General features: G+C 40.3%; 1 protein-coding gene across 1 annotated transcript in view; it reads left to right on the top strand.

Annotated features, from left to right (window-relative positions):
* Positions 1–26715, top strand: part of brsk2a (BR serine/threonine kinase 2a) — a 128754-nt gene that overhangs the window by 94256 nt on the left and 7783 nt on the right. The window contains exons 6-16 of the mRNA XM_085914251.1: positions 3273–3389; positions 7483–7516; positions 8309–8377; positions 9596–9742; positions 14845–14876; positions 16205–16369; positions 17824–17921; positions 19222–19372; positions 20278–20343; positions 24845–24905; positions 25935–26688. Coding sequence (XP_085770377.1) covers positions 3273–3389; positions 7483–7516; positions 8309–8377; positions 9596–9742; positions 14845–14876; positions 16205–16369; positions 17824–17921; positions 19222–19372; positions 20278–20343; positions 24845–24905; positions 25935–26688 — 1694 coding nt within the window. The remainder of the gene's footprint in view (positions 1–3272; positions 3390–7482; positions 7517–8308; positions 8378–9595; positions 9743–14844; positions 14877–16204; positions 16370–17823; positions 17922–19221; positions 19373–20277; positions 20344–24844; positions 24906–25934; positions 26689–26715) is intronic.

Here is a 26715-nt window from a genome sequence, read left to right as displayed (position 1 = left end):
CACTTGAGTATAATAATGGTACCGGCATGGTTTCGGCTTTTAGTGTTTGCTTCAAGCGTTCTGATTATGCATGAAAATACAGCTTTATTACCACCCTCCCAAAAAAAAGATGCAAATGTGATGGTAGCGACAAAGACACCAATACGTCTTTCGTTTGGATGAGGAACAGATATTTTTAAAACTGTAAGCCAATCAGAAATATGGCAGGAATTTCGATTGAACAAACTCTATGACTACAAAGCTACGAATCAAGATAAATCAGTATGGTGTGTGCATGCACATGATCATGTTAGATAGCAAGAACTATGTCTAACAGATCCACTGGGATGTTAACCTTGCTCAGACAGCTTGGAGATAGCTCTGGAACTGGTACAACTCACTGAAGAACTCTGTTATGGAATCCTCCAGAGTTTTACACGAAGCTTTGACAGCATATTTGTGTAAGGACTGCTGCATATGGGAGAATATAGGACAAAGGTGCACTTCTGACACTAATGTTCCATTTCTGGAGCCACTTAATCATATTATCACAAAACCCTCCAACCAATAATTCCGCATCCCTTGTGATGCAATTTGTTCTCCGAAACTTCGAGTAAATGATTTCATTTGTGCCTTGCTGCTTGTTTGGATTCACCTCTTGAGGTTACTTTGTTTTGCATATGTTTATGCCGTGATCACACGCTGATTGAAACAATCTTTATAGGTCTTCTAAATATTAATTTAGTGTGCTTGTTTTCCATCTTGAACTGATGGTCAGAGAGTACTTAGAAATTCATGAGCTATTTGATATAATGTTAAACACAAAAGAACTTTGGCCAGGCAATAAAACCATCAACCCTATTACAAACTAGAGTCATAAAACAGACGTTTTATGATAAATAGGAAGAGGGAAAACAAACAAAAATATGTTACTCAAAATCCAGTCCCATTAGATCAGGCTTGGTTGCCCATGAGCCTTTTTAAAACAGGCAGTAGATGGGCAAGTTCATTCAAAAATGAGTGAATAAAAAAATAAAGGAACATTTGGTTGATATTATGTAGTCTTTTCATAAAATAATAGTTTTATTGTTTTAATTCATTTTATTCGATTTAACTTGCCGATTGTATTTAATGTACTTATAGTTTTAATTCTGTTATTTGTAATAAACTAGTTAACTTTCATTACCATTACAGAAAATAATTAAAACATGCAGTTTAACTCAAATTATTTGTATTTTGCTTATGTAAATAACCAATTTAAGAAAAAAACCCGGCATATTGATTTAACAAATTTTACAAGACTCTTGATAATGCAAATGAAACAGTGAGGTGAAGAATGCAGCAGGGTTGGCCCATGGGTCACTATTTGTCCAACATGTTTTCTTTCGATACAGAAGTGATAATATAAGCATCTTGCAATCCAGTGTGGTTTTGACATCACCACACTTGGATTATCTTAATGTGGGAAGCCACAACTACTGTGTGAATACACACACATAAATATTGGCGAGTTAATTTTGAGAGGGACAAGCAACTAAAGCACTTGATGAGGCAATTTAAACGGAATGCAGTATGAAAGCGACTATTGTGTGCCAGTGTGATGCTAAACCACCTGACAGCAAATCCCTCAGGATAGGAAACAAGCTGCGCAGCATCTGATGCCAAATTAGGTTAAATGTCGATTGTGATGTTGCAATGTCCAAAGGCAAATGTGTACAGATGCTCTCCCTCTTATATCATTAGTTTCAAGTGGTGAAAGTCTACTTTGTGACATTCTGATAAATTCCAGTAAATGTTCCTCTCATTGCAAAACAAATATGAAGGTCAGTTGGTGATTTGGGGAGATGGGTCTACTGTCTGAGTTGGTTAGTCTTTCAAAGAGGCCTAACATAGTAGCTCATAGACATGCATCTACGTGTATAGAAATGAAATTTCTCTATGCATCAAATTACATGGATTCTTCATGGCTGCATAATAGCTGTATTATGTTGACAGATAAAAAAAAAGACAAGAAAAGATGTTGGTTGGATTGCTACCCTTTAGTCTCAGACCAAAATAGAGAGCAACAGCAATGGACCATGTTGACTGAGTTTATATAATAAAAAATAAAAAAAACTGAAAATCTTGACTTTGCTCTTGCGAAGATTAAAAAAAATATGTGTACTCTGGAATTTATAGAGTTCCTAAATTCTGCCCTTTGCAACAGTGTCCTAGATGCTCCTAATTAACATTTATTGAGTTTCACCAACACTTCAGTTCAATGAAACAGATTTATGACTGCACTCAATAAATTGAGGGAGCGAGAACTTAAGCCATAGTGAAGAAAAACCACTCCCTTCGTAGACGCAAACGCCTACCACAAAAATTCAAAAATATGGTTTGCGCCTATGTTTTTATTCTAATCCTCCAAAAATAAAACAAATACATTTCTTACATGTAGTCAACTGGTCATAGTTAAGCAAAATAAATAAAGATTTGTTCTCATTAAACTTTGTGAAAGATGGTGTACGCTACTAGAGCTGAGTGCGTTTGCTTTTAGGTCACTATGTTGTCCTGTCATCCTCAAGGTCGATATGACCTAAAGGTGATTGAAAGCCTCCTTGCAGCAACTGGATGGCAACTTTGCTTCTTGGAGAAGCTCTAAATTCCCTTCATTATTCTTTAAACAAAATACTTTCATGTGTATGTTAAAGTTGGTTTGCAGCCTTTACCTCTGCTAATAGGGCCAGGTTAGCTGCAATATAAGTCCAATTATAAATGTACTCTTTCAACAGCTGTCCATTCCAACACAGCAATGTAATACTCCATTGGCACAGTCAATGTTTTTTCTGGTGGTCTCTTTAAAGAAAGGTAATAGGTACCCCTTGCTGAGTTTAGTGATAATGAATGGCAGCTAATGAACTGCATGTCTGTGGTGGGTTCCCCTCTGTGTGCTTTACGCTGCAAGTTTGCTGGTGGCTGTCTGCGAGATGAGAGGAATGGGATTAGTGGAGGAGAGGCAAGGGAAATGGAAGAAGAAAAGGGCACAGTAGGGGGCTGTCACACCATGTAGCATTTCAGCGTGGAGGTGGGAGTCTCTGGTTTCTGCATGAAAGTGAAAGGAGGAGAGGTGATGCTGCACGCGGGGGGTCCGCACGCTGATTGGTAAAGGTGCTGAGTTGCAAGGATGAACGTGACCCTCGGGTGTTTGATCGACCAAATGTGTCCCTTCACCTTCACTTAATTTGCAGAACATGTATGAATTGTGTTCATGTCTCATTAACCTCGACATGCTCCTCTCTGTCCTGTTTCAGCCACAGGGATTTGAAGCCGGAGAACCTGTTGCTAGATGAAAAGAATAACATCAGGATAGCAGATTTCGGCATGGCCTCTCTTCAGGTTGGAGACAGTCTTTTGGAAACCAGCTGCGGGTGAGTACTTAAAAAAGTATTCTCATGCCTGCTTCTAAATGAATATGAGAGGGTGTTGCACAGGCACAAAAAAGTCGGCACAGATGCCGGTATATTGTGCTCGGTGGCGTGTTCTTAGAGCCTCTGCCGTGGTTGGTTGAGCTCTTGAGAATGGACAGACGGTCTGTCTCACAGAGTGTGCCATGGCTGCGGGCAGGGCCAGGGCCATGGCCAGACATTACTGTCTCCTCACATCAGTTGCAGGTTTTATGATGCGCTAGTCACGACCATGCTGGGCCCATCAATCCCACAATGACTGCAATGAAGTGGAAAAGTCACTTTCAAAGTGGGAGGAGTGCACACAAGTTTTATTGAACCCCAAAGTGTAATGACGATTGTGCAAGATGCTCCAAAAATAAAACCATAATACAGGCTTACTTTCGTGTTTGGTACATAAAAAAGCTGCAACAACATGTCGATGACACAAACACAGACTGGATGTAGTATTTCTTTTTGCTCATTTATGTCTAATTCAAAGCAGTTACTTGCAAGTCGTGTACAGGTACAGTGCAGGCGGTGGGCACACTAAGCCTCAACACAATCAGTCACAACTTTTATTAATTGTGCATGGATAATTATGGAAAATATAAATTCTAAACTTTTTTACCGTGACCTGTTCAATTCAATTTCAAATCAGCACGCTAAATAGGGCAGGTGTTTGCTGAGTCCCAGTTACCATGAGATTGAAGATGATTGGTTAATTGTGCACATAGCCACATCTATCACACTTTTTTTTTTTATACTTCTCTCTAAATATATATATTTTTTCAGTTGAGGTTTATAGTCAACTGTTTATAGTTTATAGGTCACATTAATGGTGGAAAAACGTTTTAAAAGTATTTATCTTGGTTTTATGTTGTATATCACAAAAATCTGACATTTGAACAGTGGTGTTGACTTCCCCCCTCCCACTCACTGCAGATGCCGAGGACTGCCGTCTGTTGTGACCTTTGATCAAATTTGAAATTGAATGACCTCAAGTGCATTTGACATTACAGTGTACACCAAATATTATGGTTTCAGTACATGTAAACTATAATTGCCTGATGAGGAATAACATTCCCTCAGCGGTGACACCACGTGACACCAAGCATGCAAGCCCTGTGGCATCTGTCCCAAACTCAGCCCTAATTCTGCCCAGATTATACCACAACTAGACACTCTCAAACACACGCAACATGAAAACATGTGCAGGGTGCTGACAATGTTTGGTTTGTTCAGCCTAACCTACGTTAAGAAATAATGTCTAAACTAGGGCTGGCTCTCTCCTGATATACTGGATATAGTTTGCTTTGAAAAAATATTTGATATTTTAAATATTTTAATAAAAATATTTATTTTAAAATATCTATAGAAAATAATTTTCCTCCTTATTAAATCATGAATTAACTCTGGCTAATCAATCACGTTTTGGGGACGCTCAGTTCATTTCATAGACCACACCCAAGCCTGATTTCCTCTTGACCTGTTCAATTGAGGAACCACTTCCCGGTAAACATAGTGTGTCTGATAAAATGAAGTTGGCAAAACAAGATGAAAGACATGCAGGAGATTTTTATATAGACTGATGAGACGAAAGATTAACTTTTTGAAAGGGGTGTGTCTTGTTACGTCTGGTGTAAATGATAGCTTTTTGGGAAAAGATTAGACCAGTTGTCGACATGCTGCTGCTTTGTTATTTCCAAACCTAAATGACTGGCTATGATTGAAGGTATCATGAATTCTGCTGTTTACCAGAAAATCCCAAAGGAGAATGATTGGCCCACAGTTTTTGTCCTCAAGCTGAAGCACACGTTAGTTCTGCAGAAGGACAACAATACAAAACATTCACGTGTGTTGATTTACATAACCTCACCAATGGCATTTGAAAACCATTTAAATAGTTTGATTCGACTTTCAGTTTAGTTTGCATGTGTCCTGTCGGTTCATAGGTAGGTGTAACTCTGTCTCATTTATTAATGAGGTGCAATAATGTAGCACTAAAGGAAATGAATAAGGCATCTCATTTAACTCTGCCACGACAGATGGTCTGTGGTCTTACACATATGTTGTAAGCCTGAATCATTTTTATTTTTTGTCTTAAGATTTTATTATTCTACATTTCAATGGAAGTGTTCAGTATTTTTGAGAATTGAATAGTAAATGTCCTTGAATTATTTTTGTTCTCAAATCATCACCACAAAAAATTACTATTCTGGTGGTTTCTGGGAAAATTAATCATCTTTAAATAGGTTTTATCATGACAGGCCTTCACACAGGCATTCACATTGCATTGTAGTTTTATGGTGGCTTAATCTCTTATGACTCATAGATGGTGCAACACAGATATGCATCAGAAGCATGTCATTTTCCTTGAAAGGGCACAGAACGCTTATAACTTCTTTAAGTCACACTAAGGCAACGGAATTCCCCACCAAATAGGATCTGATATCTAATCGAAAAGCCACACATTTTCACAGGACTTACTAAATGTTCCGTGCAAGGGGGAATGTTGACATGTCTTTGAACACCATCAGTCAGTCCGCGGATGTTCCATGCATGCTATACCTTTTTATTGATTCCCCATCTCCCCCTGACACTCTCATCTTCAAGTGCACGTTTTAATTAAATACATTTATTTGGCCTCATGTTGCCATTCAGAAGGCTGGCACAAATGCGTTACATTTGCCGCTGGTAATGGAAATGACTGTAGATGATACTGACCCCATGTAGATTTGATGGAGTCTCGAAGTACATACACACAGACGGCAGATGAGCAGACGTAATGACAAGTGCATACATACAGTATATGGATGTGTTCCGGCTGGCTGACTTCATCAGTGCTTGCCGTATGATTGTGTCCAAACATGCATGGAAAATTAAGATTTAGGCTTTGAAAAGCTGCACACATTTGGAAGAAAAATAAACTGAATTATTGAACTTCACCAGCTACCGAATATTCATTGTTTTTTCTCTCTATAAATGACATGCAAGGTTCAACTCAAATTGCAACTTCCTAAGTGAAGAAAAAAATGTTTTCTATATTTTGTCAGGAGAATATCACTGGTACTGTTTAGGTTTATTAATATTTATGTCTTAACTGAACATGTTTCACATTTTATTGTCTAAGTTTCCCGGACATATTTGAAAGATCATGCTATGATTGGCACACTATGATTGGAAATAATTGAGTGCACTAGACAATTATGTCAGTAATCTTTGGAATAGACACTGCATTGGATGCACACAAATAAACATGTCTCGATTAAAAAAATAAATGCTAAACAGTATGCATTCTGTCCTGTTTTGTTTTTTTTTATCAACAAAAAGTGAAAACATAACAGTATTATACTGTGCACTTTTCCACATTGCAAAGAAATATATTCTGATGAATTTTACATGACACTAATAATGTCAAGATTGTCATCTTTGTAAAGACAAAGACTGTCAACTATTCTAAATATATCTAATGTGAGAGAAAATGTGTGTGGGAGAAGCCTGAAATATAAAATTATGGCATGTGGAACTTAGGTAGAAGTTGTACTTGTCTGCATAATGCAGTTGCCATCAGGAAGGCTGTATTTACATAGGCTTACATGTAAACTTCCCCATTGACATTATGATGGCGTTGTTGTAATGGGCCAATATTTTGACAGCCAGAGGGAACCAGGGAAGCCAAGCCTGTCTTCCTAAGTAAACACACAAACAGGCCAGTTAATGGAAGCCATGTTTATACACACTACTTTCATTATTGCTGTAGAATAAGACTTGAGGAAGTGAAGCTGAGAAAGCTTTTGCTTTATCTCTTTGTAAGCTGTTTGATAAAAATAATAACGTCGATATACTAGTTATTCACCAGCCAAGTGCACATGTATAATCTAATGATCTAATAAAGAGCTGTAACAAAATGTGGTATTTCCAAACTTAACAGTGCACAGTTCACGAATAACTCATCATATTTAACCATGAAAGTAAAACATCTCTCAAATAAAATAAAATGCCATATAGTTTTCTTTTTCCTCTGACTTTCTGTGAGTTTGAATATTCATCCTTTGTGTTTCTGCCATCCCAACAGGTCTCCACACTACGCATGTCCAGAAGTCATCAGGGTGAGTCAACAAGCTCCTCACTGGGGATCTATTACCCATGTTCTGCTTCTTACTAAGTTGGACTTATAGTGGATATACGTGTAATAAGAATTCTACATGCCACCTGATCAAATGTGGGGTTTGTGTAATACCAAAAAAATTAAACCAAGATAAATAATTTAAAAACTCCATCCACTATTTTAACCTTTAAGAACTGAAAAAAACAAGTCAAAGTCTGCTTTATTGTCAACTTCTTCACATGTCAATACACACAGAGATCGAAATTGCGTTTCCAACTATCCCACGGTGAAAAGATATATCACATACTATATCTATATCTATATCTATATCTATATATCTATATCTATATCTATCTCTCTCTCTCTCTCTCTCTCTCTCTCTATATATATATATATATATATATATATATATATATATATATATATATATATATATATATATATATATATATATATATCATATTATGTTATATTGGTCCACAGACATTCGAGCAAACAATACAAAAAGTAAAACCACGAAGGCACATACAATGAATAAATCAGAGCAATGAATAATAAATAAATAAATAAATAAATAAATAAATTATTTAAGTCAATACAGACTTTTAGGAGTTGTGCATCACGCAGAGCAATGGATTGCCATAGTAAAAACGCAGAGCTTCAAATGTGAAAAATCTCTCTCCTAATATTGTTTTTCTGCTTTTTGCCATCTATCTTGTGCTCTTTTACAAGGCGTTTTCTTCAGGCCTCTGTCGGGTTTTACTAACACTAACATTAACAATCTCATCGTCAGGGGGAGAAGTATGATGGGAGGAAGGCGGACGTCTGGAGCTGTGGGGTTATTCTTTTTGCCCTGCTGGTGGTGAGTGTGTCAATTTGTTCTTTGCTAGCTGATGCTGTTTGGTTGCAACGTTTTGGACGCTATGGTCGCACAGTTTTGGTGCTCTTGAAGTTGACTTCAGTTGGACAAGAAGGGCGTGCGCCTTGAATGCAGTTGCATGGGCTAGAGTTAATGTCATAATCCATAAACACCCTCAAGCTATTTTGCCATCCACACCACACACTGCAGGATCCATTATCGTACCTTTTTGTCCAGCTTGATTATGTATGTACTTTCCCAGACATGCAGCCCTGCACATTTGTTTCATCAACAGTTGTGCTTTAGTTTCTGCACACTCCTTCTGCATGAATGATTAATACAGGCAAACTGCAAAAGGACAGTTGGAAAGGAATCCCATCGCAGACAGAGTGACTCTGGCCGCTGGCGTCATCTTTGTGTCTTGGCTGTCTTTCTTTCTGTCCATTTGTGTATACATGTGTCTCACCCCTGCATTGAATTAAGTATATAAAGTCAAATATTGTCTTAATAAAGCAAGTTTTGGCCATCACATGCTCTCATCCTTTTTTCCGTTATGGCTGCACGTTGCAAGATTGTGTGGATGTATGTCGCACTCTCCTGTCGTTAGAGCCAGCTCAGATGGCTAAGGCAAGCACCCCCTTATTGTGTTAGTCTGCCACTCTACATATCTGCCTCACTTTTTCACCCCCATCTCATCAGCCTGTAGAGTTTGCTATTCATCACACAGCCACATCTGTGAGATGTCAGCCCACTCTGATAAATGACCCCGATAATGCTAAATGAACAAGGTAAATGCCAAAGTGGGGTAATTATTAGAAATGCCCTTGTTTTTATGTTACTGCTGATTATTTTTCATTTTTGCATCATTGCTGAGAGCAGATTGCTCCCATTAGAGAATTTGAGAGAGAGAGAGAGAGAGAGAGAGAGAGAGAGAGAGAGAGAGAGAGAGAGAGAGAGAGAGAGAGAGAGAGAGAGAGAGAGAGAGAGAGAGAGAGAGAGAGAGAGAGAGAGAGAGAGAGAGAGAGAGAGAGAGAGAGAGAGAGAGAGAGAGAGAGAGAGAATTTGCACAGGATTGGAATTATGTTTTTATACCTCAGAGCTAACCCGTTGGATAGTGATGTTTTTTTTTCTGGTGCCCATTAAATATGTCAATAAAACAAGGAGAATATATTCTTCTGCACATCATTTCTTTCTTTTGCTCTGTTCCCTTTGTATTTTCAGGGAGCACTGCCATTTGATGACGACAACCTGAGGAATCTGCTGGAGAAAGTCAAGTTAGGAGTGTTTCACATGCCCCACTTTATCCCTCCAGACTGTCAAAACCTCCTTCGGGGCATGATAGAAGTGGATGCCTCCAAAAGACTAACGGTCAGTCAAGTGAAGAGGCTGTGCTGCTTGAGCTCCTTTGTTCTTGGCTGCTGTTTATCTGTCAGCCAATGGCATGTTTATATATTTAAAAAATGGCAGGGCACCTAGCAGGAAAACTTAGGAACTTTCTTTTACAACTGATGTACTTCTGAGATATCGTTTTGTATCTGCAATGTTATAAATGCACACATCTTCTTACACTCTTAACAACTATTTAATTGAATCTAGCAGCCGCTATAATTTGGCCTAGCAGAATTTGATATTTCTTTTGGTCATGTCAGCTGCTTGTCGCGAGGCAGACTTCTCTGGGTTCACTCACAAATGCACAATAGAGCAAATATTAAAGCCATTCACACTCATGTTCAAACCTCAGGGCATATTATTGCTAAAACAACTCTTACTAGACAATTTATTGATATCATCAATTTTACAATTGATTCTGGGTCATAAAATGCAAAGTATGAAGAAGGCAAATTGTGTCAATAGGTGGAGTGCTACCCGTCAAATCTTGGATGAATGAGCAAGGGTGCCTAAACATATGACTGCAAAATATTACAACTCTCCAGCTCGTTTATGTCCTTAGTAAATACATTTGATCGAAAAAACAGCTAAAAGCTTACTGTTTTTGCGGACCAGAAGTGTTGTAATTAGCAGTACATTTGCTGCCCGCTTGTCCGTAATTGTGCTTCTGGCATTCAGTTATTTCCTGATATTTGGATGCTTTGATATTGTTTGGAATAAGCAATTTGACGTCATCATTCTGTCTGTGATCATGCATTGGCTCTCATTTTTGCATTCATGCAAACATGACCAAAACTGCTCATTTTCAGGAGTGCCATTTAATGGTGTGTGTGTGTGTGTGTGTGTGTGTGTGTGTGTGTGTGTGTGTGTGTGTGTGTGTGTGTGTGTGTGTGTGTGTGTGATCTGGTAGTAAAATGAGAAACATCAAAGGCTCGGCTTCTTTTGTATGCCGTGTGGATATTAGAATGTTTATTTTGTGTTGTCTTTGCTAGACAAGGACGAGTCGCCTTGAGGACCCTTTAGTTATGTCAGCAAGTCTTCAACAAAGTGCTGCGCGTAGGCTAAGCCACTGAGAGAGAATATGCTACCTGTCCCCCCCCCCAACCCAAATCTGTCGTGCAAGAGAGGTCAAAACAGCTTCAGGGATGTGGTGTGACCTCACGGAAAGTCAAATAGCCCGATTCGATGAAGGTTTCATACTCTTCTGTTCTTAGTGCACGATCCATGATGGGAAGCAGTCAAAATGATGATGTTGACTTTCATAGAAGAATCAAACTGACAGGGCGTCAAGAACAAAACTATTGCTGAGCTCCATGCTCAGGTCACAGCACTGTAATGCCTAAACAGTGCTGTTCGTTCAAGGTTGCAAAGGAATTTTGAACATTTGATGGCGACTGTAACAACTCTTTGCAACGATTAATTAATTCTATTTGCTAATGTGTGCAAGAACCCTACAAAAAAACAAGATTCGCTACTTTCGCTGACGCTACAAAGCCTTTGGCTTTAGGATGTGCAACACTAAATTGCCCATATACTTTGGACATTCATGAAATTAGCAATATAAAGTCAAAGTCAGCTTTATTGTCAATTTCTTCACATGCCAAGACACACAAAGAGATCGAAATTGCGTTACCCAATTACATAGCAAGGGTGCACAGTACAGTAAATGCAAATGGCCAATATTGTCCTACTGCTGGAAGAACATAAGAATGGTCAGGTGCTCTAATGCTATACTCGCGTTGTGTACCTTGAGCTAAATGAAAGCTTTCGTGTGTCTAACAGGTGCAGCTGTTCTCATCTTCTTTTGTCAAACATCAGGCAATCGTTCGCTAATCAACAGTCCATGCGAGTTCATTATATGAAAGAGCAGTTCATCATACCCGCCGCACGCATGTCAGAGCCTCACGGGGCCAGCCAGCTCTGTGGCTAGAATAGAAATAGGACAGTGTTCTTTTTGTTGTGAACTCCAACCACTTGTTATTTTTGACCTGTGTGTCTTTTTAAAGACTCATTAACCACTCTTTGCCTTTCTGTCTAATACAGGGCTCATCAAAGTTATTCATATTGATGTGTCAGCCAAGGTTTCCCGCTGCTCAAGTCCACCCTCATGTTTCTCACTCAGCCCCACTAAATACTCATTTGATAAAGATAAATTGCATGCATGGATGTGTACATTTTTAAATTAGCTCCTTAAGGTCTTGACTTTAGATAAAAAGTATTTGGCAGGCCTATGGAAATTTTAACTGGTTATTGGAGCATTGCTAGTCTGCCTCCCAAATCCAGCCTAGTCTGACATTTTCCCTTATTCTGTCTGCCTGAATGCATTTGAATGGAATCTTTTTAGATGGTGTGATACATGTAAAATGAAAATCTCGATTTGGCTACAGTTTGCTGTTATAAGTGTACTAGATCTATGCATGTGTCTGTCTGCTTTTATTTGTGTACATTGACTATAGATATTCATCTTTTTTTTTTCTTTTATCACGCAAATCATTTTCGTACTTATAGCCCATCTTCACTTATCCAAAGTATCACGGCTGCGAGGTGTACGACAGAAATGGACCTATAGATTATAGATTGGACTATGAAACAGAAATATCGTCGTGAGCACCCAGGTTTTATATTATATAGAGAAAATGTAATTCGAAGCAATTCTAAAGAATGCGGTAGCCCTCGCCATCTATCAGTGCTGCATTCAACTGGTGCAAAATCTTCATTCTTCTGTTACTTGTGCCCTATGAAACTCACAGCACATTTCATAATTCATTTCCAATTAGAAAATGATATTTATTTGTATATATTGTATTTATTTAGACAATCAATTCAATCAATTGATTCCATACACAAGCATTCATTGTAGCAAACCACAAGCCACCACCTGGCGCATAGCTCGGTTCACCTACCAAGGCTGCAAAGCACCCACCCGTGTGTTGCCTCTGAACAGCAGCCGAGCAGCTGGTACCTGACTTTGAACCAACTGCACTGAGTAGCGAACATGCTCACATAAATGTCATGTTTAATGTAAGACACCAACAGACTGGACAACTACACACTTGGCACTATGCTTCTTTTATCCCGCCCATGACCACCTCGTGATTCTGGTGCCCACACTAAATTGTGTGGCAAATCTGCCATGTGGTAAAAGTTGGCGTGGAACAAGCTGATTGTGATGACACCTTTATTTACTGTGTAGTTTCCAGGGCATGTGAACAACCTTGGAACATAAATATGACATGGCCTGCTCCATCTGCCACCTACTCGGACATTGTTGCAAATTAAAAAAAGAAAAATACGGCACAAAGTGTAATACCCAATATATTTCAGAAGATTTATATTAGGCAAATTGGCACCAAACAAATTCTGATACAGATCATTTTGACCTACTTAGTGTGGGATCCAGTCACTCGTGCATTTATGCTTACGTGCACATAATGTTATTTCCTCAAAATGCTCACAGGCATTTGAAGTTATAATTACACAATATATAAAGTAGCAAAGCCCCCAGAAATTGCAGTTTTACCCTCATAGGCTTGGAGGGTCAAAGTTAGGGAATCATGTTTCAGACATGGTTGATTATTGTAATCCATAATCCTTGTCTCGTAAATGAAAAATGTTCTTGCTTTCCCAAACTAGTTTGTTTACTGGTGTCACTGGTCATGTTGTTTGGTGCCTTTCTTTCACGTAGTTTATCTTGCCTGTGTTAAATAGCCTAGTCGTGATCACCCTGTCATTGGTTGCTGATCAGTCCAGTGTTGCCGCTCACCTTAAATCAGATGGGATAGATTTTAGACTCCAACCAAGATAAGTGGTATGGAAAATGGATGCTCTCTTTTCTGAGAATAACAGATTAACATTGCCATTGTTCACAGGATGAAATTGTTCTCTTGGTGACTTTGAAAATATCATGATTGAAGAGTAGTTTGTGTAATAGCAGACCTGCACGCACTCTTAAAGGCAGCTCACAATACACCGTGCCAAGTAAACATACAAGGATGCACACTTTGCACGGCCAGTGGTGTAGCACAGTAACATTCCTCCATTAAAAGTGTCTGAAATTGGTGCTGTCACATCCACTGACTGAAGGATGAGAAATTGCACTTCAGACCACGTCTCCTTCAGCCCGTATGTGATATTGCTTCTTAGCCTGAAGCCTTTCAATAAAAGTGGGAAAGAGTAGGTCACGTTTCTTGCTTGTATCCGACTGTCACGGTGTCTGTCAATACGCTAACCAATGTGGTGACCTCTGTGGAAGCAGACTCGAGCCACCGGCATCTCAGCTCCGCCTTTGGAGCAATATTACATGGAGGCAAAGCAGAGGTTGCGCCTCTGGGATGGTGGAATCATCAAGAAGCTGATGGAGCCACACGGTTGAGAGAATGCCTATGAATGAATGGCAATAATTAGAGCTGCTATGTGTGGTTCCTCAGCAGCAGTGGCAGCAGCAAATGGAGGTCCCAGCAGATACATTGATCCAGTGGCCAGCACAGTCATTTGGGCAGGCATCTGCTTTTGTTGCCTTCTAACTGGCACTTTCTCTCTGGTTCTGGACGTCGGCCTGAATAAAAGACCTCATTGATAGTATTGGCGTGGAAGCATATTAAAATTGTGATGAGAAAGGATGTATGTGAGCTGCAAAGGGAATGAGAACTGGATGATCCCTTGAGACCTGTGAGGCTTGTCCAGGTCAACAGTGTGTATGAAGGAGATAATATTCTGTTCATAGCTCAGAGTTATCATCTCTCTCTCTTTTCAACGCGCCAGCCAGCGCGTCCTCTCCCTCATTCCGCTTTTGTTTTTCATTCTTCCATTGGCACTATTAATATTTGAGAGGCTCATTTTTCCTTTGCGCATTTCAATCATCCTTTATACGAACCAATCGCATTTCTGTTAGTACGCAGAGCTTATTGAGGCCATACAGCATTCACCTTCATTTGATTTTCTTTCATGGTTTACCCAGAAGTCACCCTCTTGATTTTGTTTGGATGTGAAGAAAACAAATTCAATTGAAAGGTTACTTTAAAAGAACGTCATTGCACATTAGATTCTCATTTGCCATCTGTCTCTTTTTTTCTGCTTTACAGTTAGAAAAGATCCAGAAGCATACATGGTACATGTAAGTATCCTCTCATTTTTACTCCCCACTACTCCACTACTGAGGTTGTTGCCCCGGGAGTAGCAATTATGTGACATAAGGCATGTACAGCAGACTACATTGGAGCAGGTCATGACTGTGGGGCTAAGTTGGTGGTGCTTAAAAAAGGATACAGAGAAAATGCAAGCAGCGGGGGAGGAGAAGCAGCTGGTAAGAGTGCAGAAGGGGCAGGTGTTCACTCACTTTAAGTTTTACAACACCTGGTTGGGCCCTCTTGAAACAAATTTGCAGTGTTTGCAGCAGAGTAAGGCGCCATCTCTTTTGTTGATAAAAGAAACACTGCCAGAGTTTTTAATCAAATTGCCTTGCTCTTGTTGGGCAAGCAAAGATGAATTATGGTAGACAGGATGAGCACTATCGAAGACCGAAGGGATAGATGGCTTGTGAGTTATTGTCTCTGTCAGAGAAATTCCATGCAATCACAGAGCGACTCGTGGCGTTATGGCTCAGTGGTAGCGTGTTTGTCTCCCAACTTGAAGGTTGTGGGTTAAATCCTCAAAACATGTCAAAGTGTCCTTGAGCAAGACACTAAACCCCAATTTGCTCCCCAGCCTCGCACTAGTGTATGATCCCAATTTCGTTGTATACCAGCTGTACATGTAACAATAAAGGCATTCTTTTTCCTCTTTAGTCAAACAACAGAGGAAAATTAGTCCTAAATGTAAATCAACAGAGCACTTAACTCTTTGCACAATTGTGTCTGACCAAACTAACTCTTCACAAGCCACAAGTGGTGCTAAATGGTAAAGATGGGCAAATGAAGCTTCAAGATGATTCATGAACCCGTTGTTGTGTTTATTTAGACCTCTAGATCTTCACCGAAGAGCTGAAAGCCCACCGACTTCCCATTTCTTAAAACCCTCACTTTAAACCAGCATTGCCATCTAGAGGAGCCAAAAAATACAACAACTGGTTCATGAAGCTTCATTTTGCCATCACTACTAAATGGAGCGCTCATTTATTTAATGGGCACCATTTACACTATGGCTTGCAAACTCATCGCTCAGCTCTCCATAATATTGACCAAGGGGAAAAATATTCACCAGATGATGCAACACAGTGAAAATGCAAAATTCTATTGGGGTCATAGGAAAGCCAATGAATGTCGACATTTGCTTACCCGTGGATTGTGGTATTAATCTCTAGCTAACAACCTATGTAAAACTATAACGCTTAGTTTTGTCCAGCAGTCTTAACGTAAAAAGATGACAATGCTTTTTTTTTTTCACAGTCAAAGAGTTATGTCCAATATTCAAGATGCTCTAGTTCATCTCATTGTGCTTTCTCAGAGGGGGCAAGAACGAACCCGAGCCAGAGCAGCCGGTGCCCCGGAAGGTGACCATACGCAGCCTCCCATCTGCAGATGACATCGACCCTGACGTCTTGGACAGCATGCACTCTCTGGGTTGCTTCAGAGACAAGAACAAACTGCTGAAAGACCTCCTCTCGGATGAGTGAGTGCACTTTCAAACGTTAATACAGCGGTAGGGGAATTAAAGGGCAGCAAGAAATTGACAAGGATAGGGTGATGGAATATGATTTGTTTTTTAAATATATGTATCAACACCAACAGCTAGGATCACTGCTCTTACCACACTTAAAACTTCCCTCCTACGCGATTCATACTGCATCATAAAAGAGCTCAGGGCGTAATCCCTATTCATGCTCTGCTTTTAATGTTGGTACAAATGCACACACAACATGCACCATCAATCAGTCTGAAAAGCTTTTTATTAAATCCGCTGGGTTGATTATTTGAATCGCCCGTGGTTAAATTATTGCTAATCATATCATTGCATAAAAAGTGCTTTGCCAGTTTTTAAGTGCAATATGATTGAAACTGTAAGTAGATGTGACTTGCCAATGCTCTAAATCCAGGTTGGCTATTTTCAAGCATAAATAGGACTTTTTGTCTCAAGCACTTTACGCTGAGCAAATATCACTGCTGCAACAGAGGTCATAAAAATACCATGTCATCACATCAATCCCATTGTCCTCAGAATAGCTCTGTCCATTTACCTTATTGTCATCTTTTAGCAAAACAAGTTTGCATCGCTCGTAATAGAAGGTGCTTGCTGAATTCAGATGAGAACGGCTTGAAGTCTTTGTTGCACAGTGTCATGCTTCAATCCATCACATCATTAGCCTGCATGACACCGCTTTCATACCATGGGGTATGCCTCCCTCTCTCTCACTCCTGTTACACAGGTATACCAAACAGCAGTGAAATGAGGACGCTGAGAAAACTTCAGCGTCGTCTGGAGTGCACAAATATAACGCTCACTGTTTTTTCGTCATGTAATTTCTCCTCTGATTAAATTAATCCAAATGATTGCTTAAAAAGTCTTGACCCTTCGCAAAATACACACCCATGACACAATGACTACAAAAGGAACATTACTATCGACCTTTTCCTAATGCCTCTGTCCACTTTCCCAGGCAAAAGCAGTAATAATGCAGGACAAGGGGAAAATGTGCTGTCTGCATTCCTTGCCTCTGCTTCATTTGAGCTGAAAGTGCAGGTCCTCTTCTTTTTGCCTCCTGCTGCTCTGCAGTCTGCCTTTATTATAGAAGACCAAACTCTTGCTGCTTCACATTGCTAAAAAACATGGGCCAGAGGCAAAAAAGATATCTGATGTTCCGAATGACTGAAAAGATACGTAGACAATATTTGCACACTTTCATATACCTGCAAGACAGCTCTGTCCTGTTATATATGTGCACAACATTACAGTGATATGACGATCTTTTACCAATCAACTTTTATTTTAAAAATCAACACATTTTGACGGGAGAGATAAAACATAAATGCTATATATAAGTACAGGGACTTCAGTTGTATTTTGAATTTAATGTACGGCAACATCTAGTAATATAAAACTGCTTTTTTTATCTACATTTTCATCAGTGACAACCAAGAAAAGATGATCTACTTCCTGTTGTTCGACCGTAAAGAGAGGTACCCCAGTCAAGAGGACCAGAACCTTCCCCCTCGCAATGAAATCGGTGAGACCTGAACAAAAGACAAAAAGTGATGACAAGTAATGCAACTGAGCAGCCAATAAATAATAGCATAGCAGGGAAAATAATCATTTGTTTCAACAATTTCATTCCATGACAATAAATTTAGGTTACTTTCCATCCGTTACTTATCATTAGAAGATTATTGCTTCGCCTACAACTTTTGAATTCTCCTGGTGTACAGTCTGACACACTTGTCATCCTCCCTCTGAAGAAATTGGATCGGTTTCCCGCAGTGGTGAATTGGCTCAACAATAGATATTGTTTTGTTTATTTATTCCTTACCAGCAGACATGCTCTGGATACACATTGGTGCAAGAGAAAAACTTTTAAATAGGGCAGGGTTTTTTTTTTCCTTTGGAAAACTTACTGGCACAGATCTCATCAAGAAAAAGAAACCAAGACACGACGTTTCCTGCGTCAATACATGTCACTGTTATTTTGGGGGCTGTAGTCAAATCTTCCTCACAATTTCAATGTCTGTGTCAATCTGAATGCTCTTTTAACTGGTAGTGTGAAATGTGAATGTTGTGCCACTAACATATGCACATAATGTAAAAAGCTGTCCTTTATATAAGGTATTGTAAATGTGTGTCCAGTCACATACACATAAATTGATCATCTGTCTATTACACTTGCAAAGGCAGATGCACTTAGCAGGTTTACCAACACTGCTTTGCTCATTTGCCTACAGTACATCAAATATAAAAAACAATGAGCAAACCAATAGCTGAATCAGTTTCGAAAGGATCGGTGAGTCTGCTTAGTTGTTTTGTTCCTATCCGTTCAACAATACCAATACAACAACATTTGATTAGTAATCGGGAGAACATTTGTTTTGTTATACACTTTAATGCAAAATAAAATTGTATCCAACTATTCAGTGGAATAATCGGCTGAATAATAGATTAAAAAAATATTTCATTGTGAAAGCTCTCATCCATTCTCATATATACGATATAAATATTTATACATGATATGAATATTATTCTAATTATTACATTGCATGCACAATGGCACATAATGGAAATGTGAGCAGCCCTGGAGAGAAAATGATTTAAAAAAGAAAAAAAAGCTCTGAACATTTAAGCTCATTATGGACATCGAAGCTCTTTCGTGACATTTTGATGAATACAGCCTCCTTATTGAATGTGGTAAAGAGCGGTCATTACTTCAAGGTCTGGGAGGACAGCAATACTTGTCACCATTAGTGAGGGTTAATGCAATTAACACTAAATATCACTTCAACATTGAGAACTACAAGGGCCTCGCGTTTGTCACACAGATCCTCCAAAGAAACGGGTCGACTCTCCCATGTTGAACCGACACGGCAAACGGAGACCAGAGAGGAAGTCCATGGAAGTTCTCAGTGTCACAGATGGAGGCTCACCAGTGCCAGCCAGGCGGGCCATCGACATGACACAGCATGGACAACGGTATGCATTTCATGTGACACGAGATGAATTCAATTTGATTCCATACAATATAATTCAGTTCAATCCAAAAACTTTGTTCTCTAGCAGCACTTAAAAGACCGTAAATAAATGCAATCAATAATCAATGCAACAAATCAGTGATCCAGATTATCACTGACCCTTGAGGATTAGAGACAATCCAGAAGGATTTTATCGTCACCTCAGAGTACGGACCACCTCCAACTCCTTTCACCTGGCTGCACGTGCATGAGGAGGCAGCCTTAAATCCCTGAGCTGCCTTTCTCACTCATCTTAATTCGACTCAACGGGCTGCCATCAACAACTACAAGTTTATTTGTTGTCTGAGTTGTTATCACGCGTGTGTATTTGACTGACATCAAAATTGCATTCACCAGGGATATCCAATCAGTACGTTCGCGCTGCAGTCATGTTGGCAGGGATCTTTTTATACCCTTTCATCCAGACGACTGATTCTGGTGTGAAGATGTGCGATTTCGTGCGTTTCTTTTCTTTTACACAGCCGTGAATCGTATTCAAATGATGTCACTTAAGAGCAAACAATTGCAATTGTATCACTAGAACCGTGCAGTGTGAATCGAGGTGTTAGGATTTGAAAAGGCATCTGAGGTGATGTTTAACGTCGCAGAGGTCTTCATTGTTTCTCTGTTGTTCTTGAAAGAGCTCTGTTCATTTTTTTTTTTAACACGTTTCTTGTCAACACTCTGCTGGTTGCACCTGCCAAATGATGTCCTTACAGTGTGTTTGTGACAAAAATCTGAATTGGGTGCTTCCTGATGTGTGTCTTTGTGTTAGTGTTGGGCTAAAGCTCTCTGGGCAGAGCAAGTTAACCAACACCTCACCATTAGTTTGACAATCTCCTCGCTCTGTCTCCTGTCTGTCCGTAGTAAGTCAGTATACAGTAAAAGTTTGGATATTCCCGGCGCCAGGAAAAAATGCAGCAAAGAAGAAAGGTATTCACTCTCTCCCTTCCTTTTTGCTTTTGCTCCCTAACCTAAGGTAGACGTCTATGGACGGAGAACGATGCAGAAGTGGGCTCTTTAATAGGTGGATTTATTTGAATGTGTGTGGGTGTGTTGTATTTAATTGATTGAAAGAATCATAAATTGAACAATAAATTAGGTTCTAACCATTTAGGGCCAAAAAATAGTCAATTTGAAAGTTAAAGCTCATTTTCTTTTTGAAGATGTGCGAGGCAGAGCTTCCGTATCCATCTCCAACCTTGCCGCCTCTTTTGGTACGAACTTAATTATTCTCTCTTGAATGCATTAATAATCAGTTCCTCCCGTGCTGTGCCCCACTTTCTCTTGAGATGCCGAGGGTTACTTCTACTTTGGAAAGCGGAGCTTGAGCCATAACCCCACAAGGCAAAGGCGGCTGATTTAAAATATATTTGCACTTCTTATTTCAGCCAGCAATATATCATCACACCACACATTTCTGCTCGATGCCAGTGACATTTTTTGACAGCCGGGAAGATGGACTGGGAGTTAGCGTGATCAGCCTAATGACAGAGTGCTGCTTTACTGGGGAACCGACTTGAATGCAGAGCCAGCTAGTCATATAATATAGCCGCACTATAGAGATTTGTGAACTCATCCCAATGTCAGATCTATTAATAACTCCTCACTCAGGCAGTTTGGCAACAAGTGCACATCAAGAATTCATTCCACGCCTCTTTAAACTTCCATCCACAAGACACTTTGGAAGGATTAGAGCCATTTCCGCAGCTCCCACCTTTTAAGATGCCCATCTTTGAATTCTATGTTGAGATTCATCTTCTTGTCTCATCCCCTCTGCTTCACTCCATCATCCCTTCAGGGCATAAAAGTCTTTATTTTAAGGTTTTGCAAGTTTTGGCTTTGTCTTCCTCTGCCATATTTCTTCTGCATTTACATCAGATACAGTCAAGAAAGTTTACCTTTATAATGCATGACATTCTATACCAGGTCAAGTGTTAAGTTAATTATTTTTTTTTTTTTAATTGTCTCTGTTATCCCAAACACATACAAGCATCCCTTGTCGAATTTGTTTTTTGCACTGGGACACAAGCAAGCCAGAACAAAAAGGCCTCCCCCAAGCTGTTCCCACAAAGTTAAAATCATACAATTGTGCAACATGCCTAGGTAAAAGGACAAATTAATTTGCGATGAGCTACGAGCTTTAGTCCAATTTAAATTGTTTGGGGTTTATACTAGGAAATGTTTATGTTAACTCTATATTATTCACCCAAAGAAGCTCTACTGCATCTTTCCTCCTACTTTAATTTTTTTTCCTTTGTATTTTGCTTCATATAAATGTCAACAGTGGGCTCCTCACTAGATTTTCATATCCTCACTCACTCGCTCGCTTGCTCACTCGCTCGCTCGCTCACTCACTCACTCACTCACTCACTCACTCACTCACTCACTCACTCACTCACTCACTCACTCACTCACTCACTCACTCACTCACTCACACTCTTTGCTTCCCTTGTGTGTCGCTCATCCTCAATCCTAGTTGCGCCATAGCCCTCCCCCTTCGCTGTTGGTGTGGAATCGCTTCACTAATGTACAAATGCAGCTTGATTTTCTGTCTACGGTTCTGATTTGGTTGCTGGTTTTACGCGCTGCAACATCTCCAAAGCAAGTGTCTCTGTATATTTCTCTCCCTCCGGTCTCTTGTTTCATAGCTTTCCAGCAGATAGCAGTGGTAAAAAAAAATGTGTTGTTAACCAGGCAAACTAAATTTTGAACTGTTCCAGCCTTTTTTTTCCCCCCCATGAACTCAGCCAACCTCAGCAGAATGATAAAACGTTGAGGGAGCATTCAAGGTGTACTGGACAGAATGACTTGTATTAGCTGGATGAATTTACATCAGGGTGAAACATAGGGGAGAGTGTTCATTTAAAATCCTCACAGCGTGCAAGGAGAAATAAAGGCTGATTAATGATATGGAAATGAAACATGAAAAAGAGCAATAGTGAGTCATAGCTCTTTTTTTTTCTTCACTGACCGGCTCCCATCGCTTGATGGGGTTTAAATGAGTTAGGTCAGTGGAGGAATTTTAAGTCTTAACTTTGATGCTAATCATGGACTCTAAGTGTTTAAGGTACTCAAAGAAAGAATCTTTATGACAGATCTTGCCGGGGAAAGCTGCAGGGGTCTTATTGCATCTTCAAACTTGAGGAGCTGAACTGTGGATATTAATTTAGTGCTTCTTCGGGGAGTTTGGCCAGCCCCGGGAAGGGAAACGACTTTAAATAGTGCGCTGATTGATAAGGCTATCTACTTCACAGAGAGGAGACACTTCTAAAATAGGGTCAAAAGACGAGAAACGTGCAGTCTGATTGTGTTTGGGCTTTGGTGTGGTTACTCCTGGCACCACCCATGATAAGTTGTATCAGTTTCATTTTATTTCAGTCTATTCAGTTCTCTCAGATCTGTCTGTATTATTTCATCCCACACAATCTCTCATTGGAACCTGCTGAGTGTTTTTGATGGAGCTCAGACAAAGCCTCTGGTCACACACTCCGGGACATTGGCTTTTGTTAGTTGCAAATAGGAAGAGCAGTGCATTGGTGGGTTTGATGAAAGAGTGAGCTTACTTAAATCGGCGTGGGCCTTCTGAAGAGTCTTTCTTTCTTTAAAAAATAAGCCATTCATTCTTCAGCAGTCCATTACTGTATTGCGTATAGTGTGACATTAATTGTGGTCAACTTACAGTAAGTACAGTAAGTTTTTTTTTTTTTTTTTTTTTAGGTAGTCTGCAATGACTATTAGCATATTTCCTACTTTTCCATGCTTAACATCAGAATGTTACAAAATGTAAACATAATTAAAATATAAGCTGGATCCATGAATGAACGGAAGGTTTTGAATTTGAGCAATATGGCCTTGGAAAAGGTCGATTTACTTAGTGAAACCTAAATCCTGTAGAAGTTCCTACATAATCAGATTTAAATTTGAACTCTGATTCAATTTTTTTTTTAGTTTGCCTTAAATGTGTTTTCTAAGCATAGTTGTTAGAAATTTGAACGCCAGACTTGCTTACATGTAAATATTCAAACGTACGATTAATTAAATTTAGTTTTGTGTGCTTGTGTTTACACTAAACAGCCAACAACGGTTAGTCATTGTCCTATTGTAACAATAGGACCTCTGTGATGGTGCGTTACTGTGCAGCAGCATTGCCATCTGTATTATTATCTCTATAGACCTGCTGGTCCAACACTAATAGATGCAGAGTATGTCCTACAATATGCTCGTAATAGGCCGAGGAGACCGAGTGTATCTGTGTTGTCATGAGGTGCAATTGGCGACGTGGGCATGTCTCGGTGAACTGCGGGCTTTCAATTCAACTGTCTGGTCAGCTGCTCTCTCAAACAAGTCTTAGTTTATTTGTTCTCACTCTCACCCACCATTACGGTGAGCAATCACAACGGAGATATTTTTAAAAATAACTTGAGTGGGAGAGCTATCTTTCCGCTGTAGCAGTTACTCTTTTTTTTATTTTTATGTCTCAGGAGGAAGATATTTCTTCACACACATGAATTAAAAGCTTCCCGGGTTGACATAAACCCTAACTCACATTCTTTTATGGTAGTGTCTGCCTATTGCACATTTTGTTTTCTTCTGTTACCATGTCAGTAAACGTTTCCATTTTTGGATCCAACATATGGGAGCAGAATCATTCTCCATTACTACGCCAGTCTTCTTCGATCTCAGGGGAAAACTCCCATTTTATCATTTCCTTTTGTTTTTGAGAAGCGTGGTCCACATGTTCGCAAATTCATTAGCGCTTGAGTGGGAAAAGAAGAGGAAGTGGTTGTAAAATCAATGACAAAAACAAGCAGTGTTGTGACAGTAAGCAGCTGGCGTTGACAGGCACTTTGTGCGTGTTGTGTCGTGTGTATGTGTGCTGTGCGTGATGGAGACAGATCGTCCTGTGATTGTTCAATTTGGGGCTCGCCTCGCCTCACAATGGTATTGACGACATCTGCATGGAAATGGGAAATGAATGGCTTGCCACCAAATGCTCCGCTTTATTTCCCTCCTCAAGATATCAGCTACTGATGCGGTGCAAACAGACTTAAAAGTCACCATGTTTTATTTATTAGCAAAGTGTAGACTGAGTAACACCAACAACAAAAAAGGCTAATTTAAATGCTAATGTTTAGGACGGCGCTGAGAGATTTCCAGGTGAGTGTGCAGTCAAATCAACACATTTGACATCGCTGCGAGTCACTGCTAAATATTGTCTGCTGACAAATGAGGTCATGCACTGTGCGCTGTAGTGTTCCCACTCCTCCTCCTCCTCGTAGTCGCTCGCTGCGTGGTTGGCGTGATGGTGCCAGATGCTCTAGTACTAGCCGATGCAACATTTGACCTCCAAGCTTGTGACCTACGCCTTTTTCGAACAGCTTCACATGTTCAGCCCACAACTGACTTTTTCCTTTGCGTGTTTGGTCCACAGGTCACGGTCTATTAGTGGAGCCTCTTCAGGCCTCACCACCAGCCCGCTCAGCAGCCCACGGGTAAGTCAAGACCTTCTATACCCTTACAACTACACGCAGGTATGTGACATTACACCTCTTAACCTAGTGTTCAGGTTTCTATGAAGTTGGTTCCACTGTGGGATGACCATCTAACTGCTGCTGATCTCTTCTTGTCTAAGGCAGCAGCAGAAAATAATGGATGGTCATTAGGGTTCCACAGCAGCACCTCCTGACCTTTAACAAACTGCTCAAACAAATGTTATACTGTCCCTTGAATATGATCTATTATTTTCCCAAACACAATTGTGTTGTCAATTTATGCTTAATTTTGCCTAATTTATGCCTAATTTTCAATTTGTTGGGTGCTAGCGAAAAGACACAAGGAGAAAGGTTGATCAACGTTTTCTCTCAAACAAAAGGATCTTCTCGCCCCGTCCTCTCGGCTTATAATAGTTTACTCTGTTTTTGGGAGCCTTAGCATGTGGAAATCCAGCTCAAGGAATTATTTTCAAAATCCTACTTTTCTATCTTGAGTGGGATATAGGCTAGGAGCAAATGTATCCAGCTGACTAACCTTCAGAAGACTCAGGGTTATCCAAGATCCTCAAACAAGCTGCTCAAACCACAGCTCATCTGAAAGGGAAATTGATTTCAAAGGCCAGATAAATCTGAGCTATTCTGTCCATATAATTTAATATTTTTCCCCAATATGGCTGCACTTTCAAGGTTAAAACTCAATAATAGATCAAGTGTAGTCGTGGCCGTTATTGAGATCTGTCTTCCTAGATCATGTTTCTTCCTTTTGTGTCTGAGTCTACTGGTTATTCTTTTGTGACACCGCTCCGTTTTTTGTTTGTTTTTTTTTAATTGTTTTTTTACATGTCTTTGCTTGCTCTTTTTATTGTTTTATTCCCATATCACTTTGCTTTGTTTTCTAACTGCATGGTCTTTTCTCCTTTTCCTTTCCAATCTTGCGCATGTACATCCATGGCATCTGACTGCTTGGTGGTTGTATTTACTTGATTCCGTTGTTTGTATTCCTTCACCTGTATGTCTTGAATCAATAAGCCTGTTAGAAAGTTTGGGATTCCACCTCAATCCCCTGATTTAGCACAGTCCCCAAACAGCAGCCCCAGTCCCTCCCCTGAGCCACTTCCAAATCATACGGGTCCTCGTTTGTCCACACCCAACTCGCTGGCCCCGAACACAGAGGCACTGCCGGCCGCCCTTAACAAGACACAGACGCTCCCGACCAAGCCGAAACTTGCGCCGAAGCCTCTTCACGCGACACGATCCAACCCGCTCCCCGAAGCTTCATTAGATGCGGCATCCTTGTCGGATTCCTCGGCTTCCTGTCATATCCCGTCACACCTTCCATCTGCCTCCGTGCCCCCACCCACCTCCCCGCTTTCCCCAACCCCCCCGAGTCCCACTGCTTCAGTCCAGAGCAGCCCCCAAGTCCGTCGCTCTCATTTCGCTGCCAACCCCCAACGCTCTGTGCCCTTCATCCCGGTGGTGCCTGCCTCCCCCATCAGGCTGCACCACTTTCACCCTGTAACACCCACGCCTTCGTCATACGCTGACCACTCAGCTAAATGTATCCCCCTCATACAGGTTACACCCCATCCTTCCCCTCGAGGCAGTCCCCTACCCACTCCAAAGGGCACCCCGGTGCACACACCCAAGGACAGCCCGGCCGGGACACCCACCCCGACCCCACCGCCGAGCCCCTCCATTGGCGGGATGCCATGGAGGACGCGCCTCAATTCCATCAAGAACAGTTTACTGGGCTCGCCACGCTTCCACCGCAGGAAACTCCAGGGTTTGTACACTTATATTTGATAATTTC

The sequence above is a fragment of the Syngnathus leptorhynchus genome, chromosome 6, assembly GCF_054491065.1.
Source record: "Syngnathus leptorhynchus isolate UIUO chromosome 6, UIUO_Slep, whole genome shotgun sequence".
Classification (NCBI taxonomy): Eukaryota; Metazoa; Chordata; class Actinopteri; order Syngnathiformes; family Syngnathidae; genus Syngnathus; species Syngnathus leptorhynchus.
The sequence above is the reverse complement of the archived record's forward strand: the minus strand, read 5'-3'. Positions and strand labels throughout refer to the sequence as shown.